Here is a 16,648-nt window from a genome sequence, read left to right as displayed (position 1 = left end):
TGCGTGGGGGAATGTCCCGTGCCCTGGAGAACAGACTACACAAATGGAGCAAACTGCTACTTCTAGAGGCCTGGTAGCCCACTTCTTATGGGCGCAGCAGTGGCTCGGCAGACTACAGATACCAGCATGATATTTTTTTGCAACAATTCAATTAAACAAAGTAGAAAAAGCAAAGTGAACATAAAACCAGAGGTCAAAAACACTATTTGATACATTTCTTAGCAAGCAAGAGAGTAGGGAAACAAGTGGCTGTGGCCATGCCATAGGTCGCTACCTAGTTCATCAATCAGTAGTTCCGGCCTTGACAGTAGTAGACTACTGGGATTAGCAAATAAACTGCTGAAAGTACAATATGAATAATTATCTTCTGTTTATATAATGCTGGTTGATGCTGGTCTTCTTCATCAGCCAAATCGAAAACATGGGGGTCTAAAAATTAAGTTAGCACCACTGCAACTTTATTCACCAAAACATAGTATAGTATGTTTTAATGCTAACATAAGTATTAAGCATGGAGATACTGCAAGGCAGAAAAAAATAGGACACAAGTTTAATAACAGCAGATTTATTGGTGGAAAGGCACAAATGCAATCACCGATGTTAAAGCATTTTCCTCTTACTGGTATACCTACTGACAAGGCATAAGATCAGAGAGGTGACCACCTTGTGTAAACTATACACACATCACCAAGACAACAAAAGCAGTATTTTCTGACTGGAAATCATATTTATTCTTGGGGTTTACCAGCAACCAATGAATGTAAGACAAGGGGCACAAAATAAACATTTAGTTTTGTTTTGTTTTTTTTAACTGGTAAACTATATGGCCAAATTGGTTTCCGCTTTAGTTGTCAGGTGATAAATGCAGTTCAAAGAAAGCATTTAAAAAGTCTCTGAGAAAAATATAACCACTCCATCCATCCACCACTCCATCTGTAGTGTAGGGAAATAAAAAAAGGAGGAAAAACAAGTTAAAATATTGTTAAACAAGCTAATTATTCTCAGCAATATTACAGATTTAGGAGATGTGGGCACTGCCGTATATTGTAGATGTACTTTGGTTGTCAGTCATTTAAACAAGGAGTACAAGAAAACAAGGGGTGTATTTGAAAGCAAACAACTATAGAAAAATAGAAATTCTGTTGGTCAATGCATCACAAGACAAACTGCTGAAAATCTCTGAATGCTATTAGCAGGCTTTTGAACCTCTAAAGAGCCAAATACACTTGCTGCACCCCGCTGATCAAGGTAGTTTAAGACCGCAAGTACTTTTAACACCTACTAGCATTAAAAACATAGATATATGCATGACAGCGATAAACTATTTTTAGTTCACACGGTCCCTTCATTGCATACAATAAAAACTATACAGAAAATACAAACTTTGCTTGCTTGCTTTAGCAAATGTCTGTAAGTTAAGTCAAATTTTACTTCACCCCCTTGAAAACACACAGTGGAAGCAGGACCTCCTGTCTCTATGACATCACTGGTTCCTAGAAAGCACAGCCTACCAGTATTAGCGGACTCCTCACAAAACGGCTGCCTCTAATATTTCTGAGCCAATGTACTCTTACATGGTTACAAAAAAGCACAAACACACACTGACCTATCAGTCAGTAACAAACAGTTTAATATGCCCAATAGGAGACTCTTAACGATATATAAAAGGGAAAGCTAAACATCTGCAACTTAATGTAGTGATTGCTGGTGGTATAAACGGACAGCTGGTGAGCAAAATGAAATGTGAGAGCAGGTTAGGGTTCTTTTTTAATTGCAACAAAATGTTAGTTAAGGTGCTCTACACAATATATTTATATATTGCACATCTGAGAATTTCTTACACAAATAAGAGTTTTTCAATGTCAGATCATGGCCTTGCACCTCTTCTATGGAGAACCGTTCTACACATATCAGCCAATCACATCATCCTCTTATGTTTCTAGTACATGAAAAGCAGAATTTAATGACCTGTTAAAGGACAACACCAGATCTTCCTTCAGAAACCTTCTTACAGGAGGTCTGAGTGCAAAGTGAATATTGCTCCACACTGGGGCTGCTGGATAAAAGTGGATTATTCGCCTCTTGCCCATAGAGACCCCATGCCTTGCAAAAAAAACATCTGACTGGTCGTTGTTCTACACTTCTTTAGAGAAATTTAATTTCTCCTGTATAAATAAACCCCAATTGCTCATTAACTTCTATAAAGTATTACAAAATCCTCTATCAACGCATGTACATATGGCTTTTTGAAAATTGTACAACGACAAAGTAAGGCAAATGTATCCGCACAACATTTTACAAAAAACAAAAAGAGAAAAAAAAACATCCTTCTAACCCTAGAAATAAGATTGCATAAATAGAGGTTTGTTTTCTAGTGCAGACCAATAAGAACATGTATTTCTGAAATCTGATTTATACCCCTTCATTATCCTATTAGGTCTGCAAAGTGGTAAAGGCCTCTATGGCAGAAACATCAAAAACAGTGTAAAGATTCCTAGTATGCCACCCTCATTTTGCTTGCATACACAGGCAAGCTAAGTTGGCCACCAAATCTGCCAGACAACCTCCATATACCATGTGCCAATGAAATGTGCAATACAGAAAGTCGCTAGTGGGGGAGCCTGTGCAAAAGCAAGTTAAAAATAAAATATCTGAATTTCACAAATATATAAAATAATTTCTTTCCTCTTTTTCTCATAAGCAGCGCAGGTCTTTGGTAACTATAAAATATAAAAGCAGAGTCAAGAAGTATTAAAAGGAGGTATTGTCCAACAAGTGGAAGAAATGGATGTATGTGAAGCTGTCAGTTTGGTTGTATGTCGGATTCCTAAAAGACTGCAGTGGTCATCATCGTGAATTCAAACGAGGAGCAACCTTTAAATAAAAGAACAACAAATAAGGAATGCAAGTAATACAAAATTGATATACAGTCAATGTATTCTAGAGTGCTGCACAATCAGGAAGCCGTTATAAAATACATTAGACATGCATATAAAGAACAATACCAAACCTTTAAAGATATAAAATCTAAACTCCTTATTTTTATATACTGAGGATAAGTATGTGTCACAGTTGGTTAAATCCTACGCAAATGTTGTCAATTACCTACTTTGCTTAATAGATTACTTCAAAGCTGCTATATAGAGATTTGACTACACTTTCAATTTCTTTTTACTTCAAATCACAAGGGGGCACTGTTATCAAATACATTTGTACAATACTGTGCAAGAGGACTCTTCACTTCTGAAAAAAAAAAAAAGAGATCGCTCTGGAATAATGCCAAACTAGACTTGGTTCAGATGTAACAAGACAAAAGTCAGATTAGTGTGATACATGGTACAGCTTTTTTTTTTTTTAAATAAAAATGATAGATAAAAGGTGGATAAAGCCAAATCAAGCCAAAAAGTTCAGGTAACACTTGTTAAAAAGGCAAATTTTTGGAGAGGCAGTAGTTCCCTGAACAGATGGAAGAACATACAATCACCAGAGATGTCGATGCCTACATTAAAGCCTAACTTCAACTTTGTCACTTTAGAAATAGTGCTTTTGGACCAAACTGATCTAAATGAACTATTTTGAGGTTACATACAGTTTATGTATAAACTGTATGTAACCTGAGCCACACACAAACTGTACGTAACCTGAGCCACACACAAACTGTACGTAACCTCAGCCACACACAAACTGTACGTAACCTGAGCCACACACAAACTGTACGTAACCTCAGCCACACACAAACTGTACGTAACCTCAGCCACACACAAACTGTACGTAACCTCAGCCACACACAAACTGTACGTAACCTCAGCCACACACAAACTGTACGTAACCTCAGCCACACACAAACTGTACGTAACCTCAGCCACACACAAACTGTATGTAACCTGAGCCACACACAAACTGTACGTAACCTCAGCCACACACAAACTGTACGTAACCTCAGCCACACACAAACTGTACGTAACCTCAGCCACACAAACTGTACGTAACCTCAGTTACATAACATATACAGTGCTGTGTTCCAGCAGTGGGACAGGGACTTACCTGCCACTTTGCTGGAATAAAATTGAGTTGGGCCAAACACTGCTCAGCCATTCACAGGAAGCTTTGTATTTTCTGAATGAAGACAAGGCTCTCTCTAATTGGCTAAGGTGGGAGGATCACATCACAATCTCCACCCCAGGGAATCAGAGAAAGCCTTATGCAAATTCAGAAAATATAAAGATTCCTGTGATTAGCTGAGCAACATTTAGTCAGGCTTGGTTTCGTTCCAGGAACGGGGCAGGAAGTCCCTGTCCCACTGCTGGCACAAAGCACTGTAAACTGTATGTAGGTGATGCTACATACAGTATATACAACGCTCACAGCAGACACATCTGTTAGTAAAGATAGTAGTTCACTTGCATCAGCTTTGTCCAAACAAACTACTCTACTTTAAAGTGGCAGAAACCTGGAGTTTGGCTATAATATTATGATATAATGACCGATAATAGAATTCAGTATGGGCATGTGCAAGTTACTACAGTGCCAAAAAATGTTATAGGTTGCACTTTAAATGCCTTTACAGGTTATCAATTTAGAGTTAGTTACTATGGTTCAAGAATTATTGCTCTCATTTGCTCTGTTTGCAGTGATACCTCACATGTGTAGTGCAATCGCTGTTTACATACACATGTGGGCCCTACACACAAGATTGCAATTGTGTGTATGAGATTGTTTTTAAATTGTATTATTTTAATTTAACTTTAGTACTATCACAAGGGGGACTAGAGCGCCATTCTCACTCTTGTAAAAGTGGTCAGGCTGCAGCTGCGAGCTTGTTTATACCACCTGAAATCCAAGTGGTCGGAAAATGTATAGATAAAGCGTACAGTGAAAAGAATCCTTACCACAGACAAATGTCCATTTTTAGCTTTGGCTATTAGTAACTCGGAACCCGCAGTAAAGTCTATGATTCCTTCTTTACCTGGACCAACTGTAAACTTGATGCTGAGAGGGGAAAGATTAGTTAAACGAGATGTCAAAAAAAAGTTGAACAAAGGTAACAAGTGATATTTCTACTGTATTGTACTTTGCTGTGAATAGAAATGATTGATAAAAATAGTGCTCTGGAACATATAATTACAGTGAAATAGGAAGCCTTTTGTAAGAAATATACGAGTGCTACCATTGCTAAATTCTTCCTGAAAATGCTAGAAACCCAGCTGTTATATTTACTCTGACTTTCCTGTCCACGGTCAAGACTTTACCAGTGCACTTTTTTGGGTCTGAGTATAGAAGATAGAAATCAGCAGACAGCCAACGAGCATTTGCAGAATATGAAATCACCTATTTTTTTTTAAATTTTTATTGAGTTTTTGCATTTTATACAAACAAAACAGCAGACAGAAAATTATACATATAATTTGATCCCCTGCTGATTTTGCATGTTTGCCCACTCACAAAGAAATGATCAGTCTAAAAATTGAATGGTAGGTGTATTGTAACAGACAGAATACAAACAAAAAAATTCAAAAGAAATGCATGTCTAACAAATCATGCACTGATTTGCATGTTCATGAGGGAAATAAGTATTTGATCCCCTATCATTCAGCAGGATTTCTGGCTACCAGGTGTCAAGCTGAGATTAGAAGCAGTCTCTTAAAGGGAGTGCTGCTAATCATTTTGTTACCTGTAGAAAAGACACCTGTCCACAGGAGCAATCAAACAATCAGATTCCAAACTCTCCACCATGGCAAAGACCAAAGAGTTGTCTAAGGATGTCAGGGACAAGATTGTAGACCTACACAAGGCTGGACTGGGCTACCAAACTATCGCCAAGCAGCTTGGTGAGAAGGTGTCAACAGCTGGTGCAATAATTCGCAAATGGAAGAAACACAAAACAACTGTCAGTCTCCCTAGGTCTGGTGCACCATGCAAGATCTCACCTCGTGGCGTATCAATGTTACAATACACCTACCAATCGATTTTTAGACTGATCATTTCTTCGTAAGTGGGCAAACATTCAAAATCAGCAGGGGATCAAATACTTGAGAGAGAGAGAGAGAGAGAGAGAGAGAGAGAGAGAGAGAGAGAGAGAGAGAGAGAGAGAGAGAGAGAGAGAGAGAGAGAGAGAGAGAGAGAGAGAGAGAGAGAGAGAGAGAGAGAGAGAGAGAGAGAGTGTGTGTGTGTGTGTAAAACATGAAACAATTTAATGACAAAACCAGCTGGTGCAAATCTGGAAAGTATTTTAACAAGAACGAACAACAAAAAAAAATACAACAGATGAGGCTATAGACCTTATAGCCAGAAACCTTTTTTTATACATATAGAGATCGTGCAAAATTACTTCACTTATATACAAGATTCTCAGAGCCAGTATGGTCAAGCACATCAAACTCTTATCCTATCTCTCCGTTGCAGACATAGCTTTGACCTTTCAGTATAATTGACACAGTATCTGACATAACAGATACCCAACTCTCCTCAGCTGTCCCCAGGGATGATGATAATGCTGAATTAAACTCCAACCACAGAGATCATATTTTCCTAAATTTTTGGGGTTAGTTCCTATGCTTGTAAGTCAGTTCCTCCCTCCTCAAATTAAAATTGAGATCATCACTCCATTGACTATAAGTTGGTGGCGTAGAGCAGATCCACTTTTGAAGGATAAGTTTACGGGCCAAATATAGGGATCTAATCCGTAATACATGCATCTCAGCGGGAAGGGTGTCCTCAGAAATTATGCTCAGTAGTGCAACTTTAGGATCCATCTGCACCTTCACGGAACAGATTGAATTAAGGTTGTTAAATACAGAGGACCAGTAACGGTGACGTTTAGGGCAGCACCACAACATATGGGTAAGTGTACCAGTGTCTAAGTGACATCTAGAGCATAATGGAGATTCTATCCCCCCCCCCCAGGAGTGCAGCTTTTGCGGGGTATGATGCACCCTATGAATTATAAACAGTTGTGTCAGGTGTTGTGATGGGGATAAAGATACTCATCCTCTATCATTTCAAGATTTGCCGCCATTGCAGTAGACTTCATCTGGTAGCGAGCAGTAATACAGGTAGAATATCGTGCAAAAGTTTATTTATTTATTTCAGTAATGCATCTTAAAAAAAAGATGAAACTAATATATGCGATAGACTCTTTACATGCAAAGCAAGATAGTTCCAGCCGTGATTTGTCATAATTGTGATAATTACACAAGTCTGCGACTAAAAAGCTGTTTGATTACTTTCATCTAATTTCCATGTATTTTGGTGTGCTGAAAACAAATAAAATATTGAAAGAACTCCTAGACTTCATGATTTGCCACAAAATGCAAAACTGTCTTCACATTTATCAAATTTTTTTAATTTTTGGTATTTTTTTATATTATGGGTTTTTAACCAAATTTAAAGTCCAAAATACTATTAATTAATTCACATAAGTGCATTTAAGATATAAAATGCCAAAAAAACCTTAAAGGGGTTGTCCGAGTTATGCAAAAAAAATATAGCACTGTAAATCTGATGGTCAGCAATATATACATAAGCTAAGCAAGTTTTAGGGAAAAAAAATTCTATTTCCTCATTTCCCTAGTTCTCTTCTGGCCCTTTGTTATTTCCAGGTAAACAATCTCTGCCCCTCCTTCCCTGCAAAGGGGGTGAATACAATGCTGCTCTGAGTGACATGTCTGACTACTGGGATACTCAGCAGCATGCTGTATGTGTAAGCCTCAGCCCTGAGTCTGTGCTTCTAATGCTAGAAGGGATTAATCTTTCCTGAAGAATCCAGTGGGAGGGAGACACAGGACAGATAGCAGCAACTCCGGTAAGTGCAGGGGGGTGTGGCCAGCACTGTGACGTCTCATGTACAGACACAGAGCTGCTCTCTCCTGCAGTCTACACTTGTACACGAATCATAATCAGGTTCTTGGTTCTAGGCTGTTCACACTTTTTCATCGCAGTTCGTGTTAGCTCGTCATTCTTCAACCGTTATGTTACGGCTCCACGAAAGTGTATTAATTCGCCAGACAGTTTCTGTTTCATCTGTGGTGAATATACAGTGTTGAAGCAACAGCAGAATATTACAGACTTTGTGAAAAAAATATACTTAGCATATTTTGGACTAAAAATTGGAGATCAAGATAAAAGTTTTGGCGCCTCAAAGTGTGCAAACTGTGTGTTGAGGACCTCCAAAACTGGTTCAAGGGTAAGAAAAAATCTTTCCGTTATGGGATTCCTATGGTATGGCAAGAGCAATACAACCATAGTGACAACTGTTACTTTTGTTCATGCGATGTAAAAGGGTTTAATTCCAAATGGAAGCATTCCATCTCATATCCCAATCTTCACTCAGCAATTTGTCCCATCCCCCATGGCACAGATATACCAGTACCCAAGTCCCCTGCTACCTTGGAAGAGATACCTAGCTCTGATGAATGTGAAGTCATACCTGAACCAGATGACGAATCAAGTTCTGACTCTTGAAGATGATACAAGATCAAAATTGTTTTCTCAGGGGGAGATGAATGATTTGGTAAGAGACTTGAATCTTCCCAAAGATGCTGCTGAGTTACTCGGATCAAGACTGAAAAGCAGGAATTTATTGTTGCCAGGAGTGTCATCTTCATAGTGCAGACATCGTGAAAAGGAGTTTCTTCCTTACTTCGCCCAGGAAGACAAGTTGGTTTATTACACCGATGTCGAAGGTCTGATGGGTCAATTTAAAATCCAATATGATTCAGAGCAATGGCGTCTTTTTATAGATTCTTCAAAAAAGTCTCAAAGCAGTTTTACTCCACAACGGTGGTTTTTACGCTTCCATACCTGTAGGTCATTCCGTACACTTGAAGGAAACCTAAGAGAACTTGGAATTGGTTCTTCGTAAACTTAAATATGAAGACCATGGTTGGCAAGTGTGTGGGGACTTGAAGGTCTTGCGCATGCTGCTCGGGCAACAAGCTGGGTATACCAAATACCCTTGTTTTCTGTGTCTATGGGACAGTCGAGACCGACAAAATCACTGGACCAAGAAGAGTTGGAAGGCAAGGGTGCTAACAGTCGGTGAAAAAAATGTCCTCCGAGAAACTTTGGTACCTTCCCATAAAGTTCTTCTACCACCTCTCCACATAAAATTGGGATTGATGAAGCAATTCGTAAAATCACTTCCAAGAGATGGAGAATGCTTCAAATACTTGGTCACCAAGTTTCCAGGCCTGTCGGAGGCAAAATTTAAGGAAGGTGTGTTCGTCGGACCAGACATTGGAAGGCTTATAGTTGATCAAGAGTTTGTCAATACCATGACGGATCCTCAAAAAGAAGGGTGGATTGCATTTAAAGAAGTAGTACTTAGTACTTAGTAGTAGGCAATAACAAAGATCCTCACTACAAAAAGATTGTCGGACGAATGCTGAAAGCATTTCAAGCTTTAGGTTGCCTGATGAGTTTGAAAGTGCCTTTCCTCCAGTCCCACCTTGACTACTTTCCTGAAAATTTGGGAGCTGTGAGTGAGGAACAAGGTAAACGATTCCACCAAGACATTAAAGAGATGGAAAGGAGATACCAGGGAAAATGGAGCATTACAATGATGGCAGACTACTGTTGGATGCTTCAGAGAGACATTCCAGATACTATTCACAAGCGTAAATGCACCAAGAGGAGCCTCACAGGGAAGAAGAATAGAGTTTAGTGTGTGTAGGTGAGCTCATTTCAGTTCAAAAAAAGGATTTTCATGAAAAAATTGTAATAAAACTTTAACTTTATGTCTATTTCCATTTATTTTGACGTATTGCCTTATTTAACATAGTTACCTAAATTGTCAGGAAACGTGATGTCCTATGACAAAATGGAGGTCATTTTCGGATTCAGCGCACCAAAAAACAAAGATTACGTGGAATAACCAAAACAGCTCTTGAAAAACATTTTTTTGCAGACCTGTGTTATGGCTTACACCTCATGAAAACCCCAAATCCACAATCTCAGAAGATTAGAATATTACATGCAATCAATAAAACAAGGAATGTACATGGAACAATATTGGACCTCTGAAAAGTATAAGCATGCATATGTACTCAGTACTTGGTTTGGGCCCCTTTTGCAGCAATTACTGCCTCAATGCGGTGTGGCATGGAAGTTATCAGCCTGTGGCACTGCTGATGTGTTATGGAAGACCAGGATGCTTCAATAGTGGCCTTCAGTTCTTCTGCATTGTTCGGTCTCATGTCTCTCATCTTTCTCTATGAGCTGTAAGCCATAATCATCACAAGTATGACAAATCACAGCATGAACTATCTTGCTTTGTATGTAATGATTCTATCTCATATATTAGTTTCACCTTTTAAGTTGCATTACTGAAATAAATGAACTTTTGCACGATATTCTAATTTTTCGAGTTAAACCTGTAGATGTTTGTAGGGTGGAGTACAGATCCCCAATGAGACCTCTCTTTGGGCAAGACGTGGATACCACCATAGTCAATGGTATGGAAGGGTTTTATTTAAATAGGATTGTCGCAGCTTGGCATTGTAAAGCATGGCATAACTGGAGATATTGAAAAAAAACAAAAAAAAAAAACAAAAAAACTTTTTGGGTATATGATATTGTTCTACCAGTGCTCTAAAGGGTAATATTACATCCTTATTATACATTTGCTGGAGAAAAAGGAGGCCAGTCCTTTTCAAAAGATCAAAGCCTTCAAGTTTTGCCACCTCCGATAACTGGGGATTATTCCATATAGGCATATACGAAGTGTATCCCTCATGGATGGTTATGGTACGGACACAGTCCCATACCTTATGAATTAAGTTAAAAGTAGGAAAGGATAGTTTTTTATAAAAATGGTGAGACAATTGTACTGGTGGGGCATTAATAAATTAAGAATAATGCACTGGGGAATCTAGCTTATTCCAACCATACCAATGTTGCATCTGTGATGCTATAAAATATAATCCTTGAGCATTTGTAATGTAATTTTAGGGATCTTATCTTTTTCCAGATGAGATCCCTAAAAAGGGGCTCAGTTTCTAGAAAAAAAGCTGCAGAATCCACACTGGGCAATTATGTAAAATGTATAGGAGCTGAAGCATCCAAACCATCTTAGCTAAATTAGCCCTACCAATAACCGTTAGAGGCAATTTACTCCACATTCAGCCTGTTTGTGTTAACCTATGTAGTAAGAGGTCCAAATTACACTCCATGTAATCATTCACCTGAGGGGTGACCAAAACTCCTAAATATTTGAAAAAGGTCATAACCGATATCTGCTTAGCAATTGATGGAAGGGGGTCCAGCAGCAAAAGAACGGACGTGTCCCAGTAAATAGTAAAGCATGAAAATGGACCATATGTATTGATAAAGGGACATTACTTCAATTAAAGAGGAGGAAGTGTCTCCCAGAAACAATAAGGTGTCATCAGCATATAACACTATTTTGTCCTCCCCATAGATCGTTTAAATCCTACGATATTAGAGGATTGACGTATTGCTGCTGCCAAGGGTTCCAAAGCCAACGTGAAAACGAGGGGAGATAATGGACAACCCTCTCGTACCTCTATATAGTGGGAATGAGTCTGAAACATGCCCATTAATTTGTACTCTAGCTATTAGAGTTGCATAGAACAATTTGGGTCCAAACCCAAACCTCCTTAGACAATGTCACAAGAAACTCCATTCTATACTATCAAATACTTTTGCCACATCAAGCGACAGTACTACTCTATTACCATCAATCGTAGCGATTTGGATTTTCAGGAAATTCAGGAACAATCTTCTAATATTTTTGGAAATCGCTCTAGTTGGAATGAATGCTGACTGATCTGGATGAATTATCTTGGAAATGATGTTCGATAATCAGATGGCCGGCATTTTAGCCAGAAGATTAACGTCCGAGTTAAGTCACCTAATCAGGCGATAAGAATCCTGAGTGCTGGGGTGCTTGCCAGGTTTGGGTATTACAACAATGGTTGCCCCATTCATAGATGGAGGCAAGGTCCCAGCTTTGAAAGCAATATTGAATACCTCCAACAGTTCTGGTAAAAATAAATCTCCATAAGTTTTATACACCTCACCCTGGAGGCCATCAATCCCTGGAGCCTTATTATTACACATACTGATAGCAGCAAATTGTAGTTCTTCTAAAGTCAGTGGCTTTTCCACTGCCTCTCTATCTAGGACAGACAGGGATGGCAATTTAATACAATCAAGGAGAGTCAACCAGTAAGAATTCACTTTCCAGAAGGTCCGAATAGGATTTGGCCTCAAAAACAGCTTTAAGACTAAAGGGGAATGATCAGAAAGACCTCTAGCCGCATAGGCAATATCAGAGATGAAAGGCAGCAGCCTAGTTCCCAAAGCTAAGTCTATTCCCACAGGAATTATGGGTATGTGAGAAGCATGAAAAGTGTTTCTCTGTAGGGTGTCATAGCCTCCAATTATCTACCAGTCCAATCTCATGAATATATTTAGCAAACGCTGCGTTCTGCGAAGGCACTGGTCCCACAGCAGAGTTATACTATCCAGAGATGGGTCACCATAATTATTGAAGTTCCCTGCCAACAACCAAGGGACATCCGGTTTCTCTGACGTAAACTTTAGAAAATCCCTAAGGACATCAGGTGAGTAGGGAGGAGGGATATAGATGTTAGCCACCAAGTATGGTTTCCTAAACAATGTATAATACAGAAAAATATATCTCGACTTCGTGTCCCACTGGACCTTGCTGCAGGAGAAGTCCACCCCATTAGCTATTAATAGATATATAATATAATAGATAGAGATACCGCTAGAATAAGAGGTATAAGTTGAATGATATTGAGTACTATAGGTAGTGCATTTCAAATATTTCAGAGTATCTGAACAATAGGTGGGTCTCCTGCAAACAGATCACAGAAGGAGAATGACATTTCAAAGTAGCAAACACAGCCTGTCGCTTGGTGGGATCACCAAATCCTCTCACATTCCGGGATTTTAAAATGTCAGTTAATGTATCCATAACATTTCAGCAAAAATCAAAGTGTAACAGAATTTCCCACTCCAGCAAGTGGAGCCAAAAAGGTGTAATGGAAGCCCCATGCCATACAACAAAGTGTGAGTTCAGAACGTATATGATCACTGCTTTGAGGGGACCATCTCTTACTTCTTCAGAGAGCATCTGGCTCACAAACCTCTTAGAAGAGCACCGATCTCTGGCCCAATCAAATATTTTGCACGGTCAAAAAAAAATAGCAAACCAAAAGTCATCAAAAAAGGAAAAAACAATAATTGAAAAACACAGCAAGAAGGAAAAATATAATCAGCCTATAAAATAACTTGCTCCACGCAGAAGCCACTACCTGGGGGGCCATGTGACCAGGAAGAGAACCTGTGTTGAATGTGCCTTTATTGGAAGCTGTACAAGGCCCAGATACCAACCAGAGAAAAAAAACAAATAAAAGTGCCAAAAAAAAAAAAAAAAAAAGAAGAACAGGAACACTATTTGCAATGGCGCTATCCATCTGTCTAGGCTGAGCTTCACAGAATTTCGGAAAGAAGCAGAAGATAATCTTCATCAGGCTTTAAAGGTGGGCTGGAAGAGGGACCGGTCGCTTATATTCATCCAGCCACTGGGCAGCTGCAGCTGGCGTATCAAAAAAATCGGTAGTATTAAAAGCAACTAACGGAAGCCTAGCCGGATATAGCATGGAGTAACTAAGATCCAATTGGCGCATCCTATTCTTCACATCAGAATACTTTGTACGTTGGCGCTGCACTTCCACCCAAAAATTAGGAAAGAATATTTGCACACCATCTTCGGAAACAGACCCTCGATATCTTGCCTTCTGTAGAACGTCTCGATCCTAATAATTAAGCGTCCGTAGGAGAAATGTTCCAGGAGGTGCTCTCGCTGGTGGTGGTCTAGCCGGAACTCTATGCGCCCTCTCTACAGCAAATAAAGGGGTAAAACTTTCAGTCCCAAATGTAGTTTTAAGCCAGTTTTCCACAAAATCCACTGTATTCTTACTCGCAGTTCTTTCAGGCAGTCCCACCATTCTAACATAATTCCGGAATAAACGATTTACCAAGTCCGCCAAAAAAAGTCATGACTAGCTAACTTCTAGGCTGTAGATTTAGTAGATTGCAGCAAGGGATGAACAGAGTCCTCCAGCACACATTCTGTCTTCCACTGCAATAACCCTTTCTTTAAAGTAAATCTTGTCTGATTAAAGAAATATCTTCCCTTATGCCTCCGAATCCCTGGGTTAGATTAGTAAGAGAGCTATTACAGGTGGCAATTGCTGACATAATATCTTTTAATGTCGGTTCTGTGTCACCAACAGGGATGCAGTCAGAGTCTGGAGCAGGATTACTTTCTGTGCTCTCAGGGATAGTCCACGTGGCTGCATCCTCCTCCCAGGCTGGTGAATTAGAGGCCAAGGAAGTAGCTGGCCTGGTCAGAGGCGCCGATATACTGGGGCCGCTAGAGCCCTTAGCTGGTGTCCGGGCAAAAAGGTCCAAGCGGCAGTTGTGTCTCGCAACTTTTCCTTGACTGAGCTTGCGGCTGAGGTCCAGTGCCATCTTGAGTAGAGCGGTCAGCCGCCAACTCTACCTCCCTGTTCTTCGTCAATAGTCCAGAGCAAGAATGACCGGCACCAAGATATCCAGTCGAGTCAGAGGAGTGACAATCTAACCCGGTAAATCAGGATGTGTCCCAATGTAGGATGGAGGAATTCAGGATGGGAAAGGAGAGCTCTAGCCCGCACATCCACTCACATTATTATTATTATTATACAGTATTTATAAAGCGCCAATAGTTCACTCAGCGCTGTACATTACAAAGGGGGACAGAACATGTGACAGAACAATACCAATACAATGCAAAACATGAGGGGATCGAGGGCCCTGCTCTTTCGAGCTTACAATCTAGAAGGGATGGGATAGTGGTACAGGAGGAGATAGCTGTGGGGGATGGAGTGGTAGGAAGAGTGGAGGAGGTCAGCAAGTAAGCAGGGGGTGAGGTAGGCTTCCCTGAAGAGATGGGTTTTCAGGGTGCGCCTAAAGGAGAGGAGAGTAGGTGATAATCTGATGGGTTGGGGCAGGGAGTTCCAGAGGATGGGTGACACCCTGGAGAAGTCCTGGAGGCGGGCATGGGAGGAGGAGACCAGGGAACTAGAGAGAAGGAGGTCTTGTGAGGAGCGGAGTGTGCGTGCTGGGCGGTACTTGGATATTAGGTCAGTGATGTAGTTCGGGGCAGTATGGTGGACAGCTTTGTACGTCAGTGTTAGGATTTTAAATTTGATCCGTTGCGCAATCGGAAGCCAGTGGAGGGACTGGCAGAGGGGGGTGGCGGAAACGGAGCGTTTGGAAAGGTGAATGAGTCTGGCAGCCGTATTCAGGATGGACTGAAGCGGGGATAGCCAGCGGCGAGGCAGGCCAGTGAGGAGGGAGTTGCAGTAGTCGAGTCGTGATATGATGAGGGAGTGGATGAGCTGTTTAGTGGTTTCTGGGGTTAGGAACGTGCGGATTTTGGCGATGTTGCGGAGGTGGAGTCTGCACGAGTTTGTTAAAGATTGGACTTGGGGCTGGAAGGATAGGTTGGAGTCCAGAATGACACCAAGTACTCTGGCCTGCAGAGCGGGTTTGATATTGGCGTTGTTGGATGTGATGTAGAAGTCAATGGGGGGTGGGGTTCGGGCTGGGGGGAAGACAAGGAGCTCGGTTTTGGAGAGATTCAGTTTAAGGAAGTGGAGCGACATCCAATCTGATAGGTCGCTCAGTAGGTGTGTGATTTGGGCAGAGACCGAGGGGGTGAGGTGGGGGGTTGAGAGATAGATTTGTGTGTCGTCGGCATAGAGGTGGTAGTTGAAGCCGTGAGAGTGTATGAGTTGGCCAAGGGAGGAGGTGTAGATGGAGAAGAGAAGGGGCCCAAGGACAGAGCCTTGAGGGACCCCAACAGAGAGGGGGAGTGAGGGGGAGGTGGTAGCATTATAGGTAACGCTGAAAGAGCGTTGTGACAGGTAGGATGAGAGCCAGGAGAGAGCAGAATCTCTGAGGCCGAGGGAGTGTAGTATTTTGAGGAGGAGGGGGTGGTCAACTGTGTCGAAGGCCGCAGAGAGGTCAAGGAGTAGGAGCACTGAATAGTGGCCATTAGCTTTGGCGGTTAGAAGGTCGTTGGAGAGTTTGAGTAAGGCGGTTTCGGTGGAGTGTAGGGGGCGGAAGCCAGACTGTAGGGGATCGAGGAGGTTGTTGTCGTTGAGGTGAGAGCATAGGCGGGTGTAGACGAGGCGCTCGAGGAGTTTAGATGTAAGTGGGAGCAGGGAGATGGGTCTGAGGTTGTTCGGGTCATTGGGGTCCAGGGAGGGCTTTTTAAGTATGGGGGTGATGTGTGCATGCTTCAGTGGGGAGGGGAAAGTGCCGGAGGAGAGGGAGAGATTAAAGATGTGGGTGAGGGAGCGTAGGATGGAGGGGGAGGGAGGTCGTAGGAATTGTGAGGGGATAGGGTCGAGGGGGCAGGTGGTGAGGCTGGCATCAGAGAGGATCTTGGAGACTTCCTCGATGGTAGTAAGGTCAAAGGTGCGGAGTGTTGGGGGAGCTTCAGTATGAGGAATGTAGGGTGGGGTGGGAGAGGAGGTCAGAGCAGTGGTGAGGCCGTGGGAGAGGGGTGAAGAGGGGGTAGCTAAGTGAGGGGGAAGGGGGTTGGAGG

The 16,648-nt window shown here is 41.3% G+C and overlaps 1 protein-coding gene across 1 annotated transcript in view; it reads right to left on the bottom strand.

Annotated features, from left to right (window-relative positions):
- Positions 1-549: 549 nt before the first annotated feature.
- MYO1C (myosin IC) overlaps positions 550-16,648 on the bottom strand; it is an 87,449-nt gene continuing 71,350 nt past the window's right edge. Inside the window, exons 29-30 of the mRNA XM_089683733.1 lie at positions 4,890-4,989; positions 550-2,874 (exon numbers count right to left, since the gene is read on the bottom strand). Of these exons, the coding sequence (XP_089539859.1) occupies positions 2,848-2,874; positions 4,890-4,989 (127 nt within the window). The 3' untranslated portion in view covers positions 550-2,847. The remainder of the gene's footprint in view (positions 2,875-4,889; positions 4,990-16,648) is intronic.

Source organism: Staurois parvus, unplaced genomic scaffold (assembly GCF_062004578.1).
Source record: "Staurois parvus isolate SC_StPar_1 unplaced genomic scaffold, SC_StPar_1.0 ptg000321l, whole genome shotgun sequence".
Classification (NCBI taxonomy): Eukaryota; Metazoa; Chordata; class Amphibia; order Anura; family Ranidae; genus Staurois; species Staurois parvus.
The sequence above is the reverse complement of the archived record's forward strand: the minus strand, read 5'-3'. Positions and strand labels throughout refer to the sequence as shown.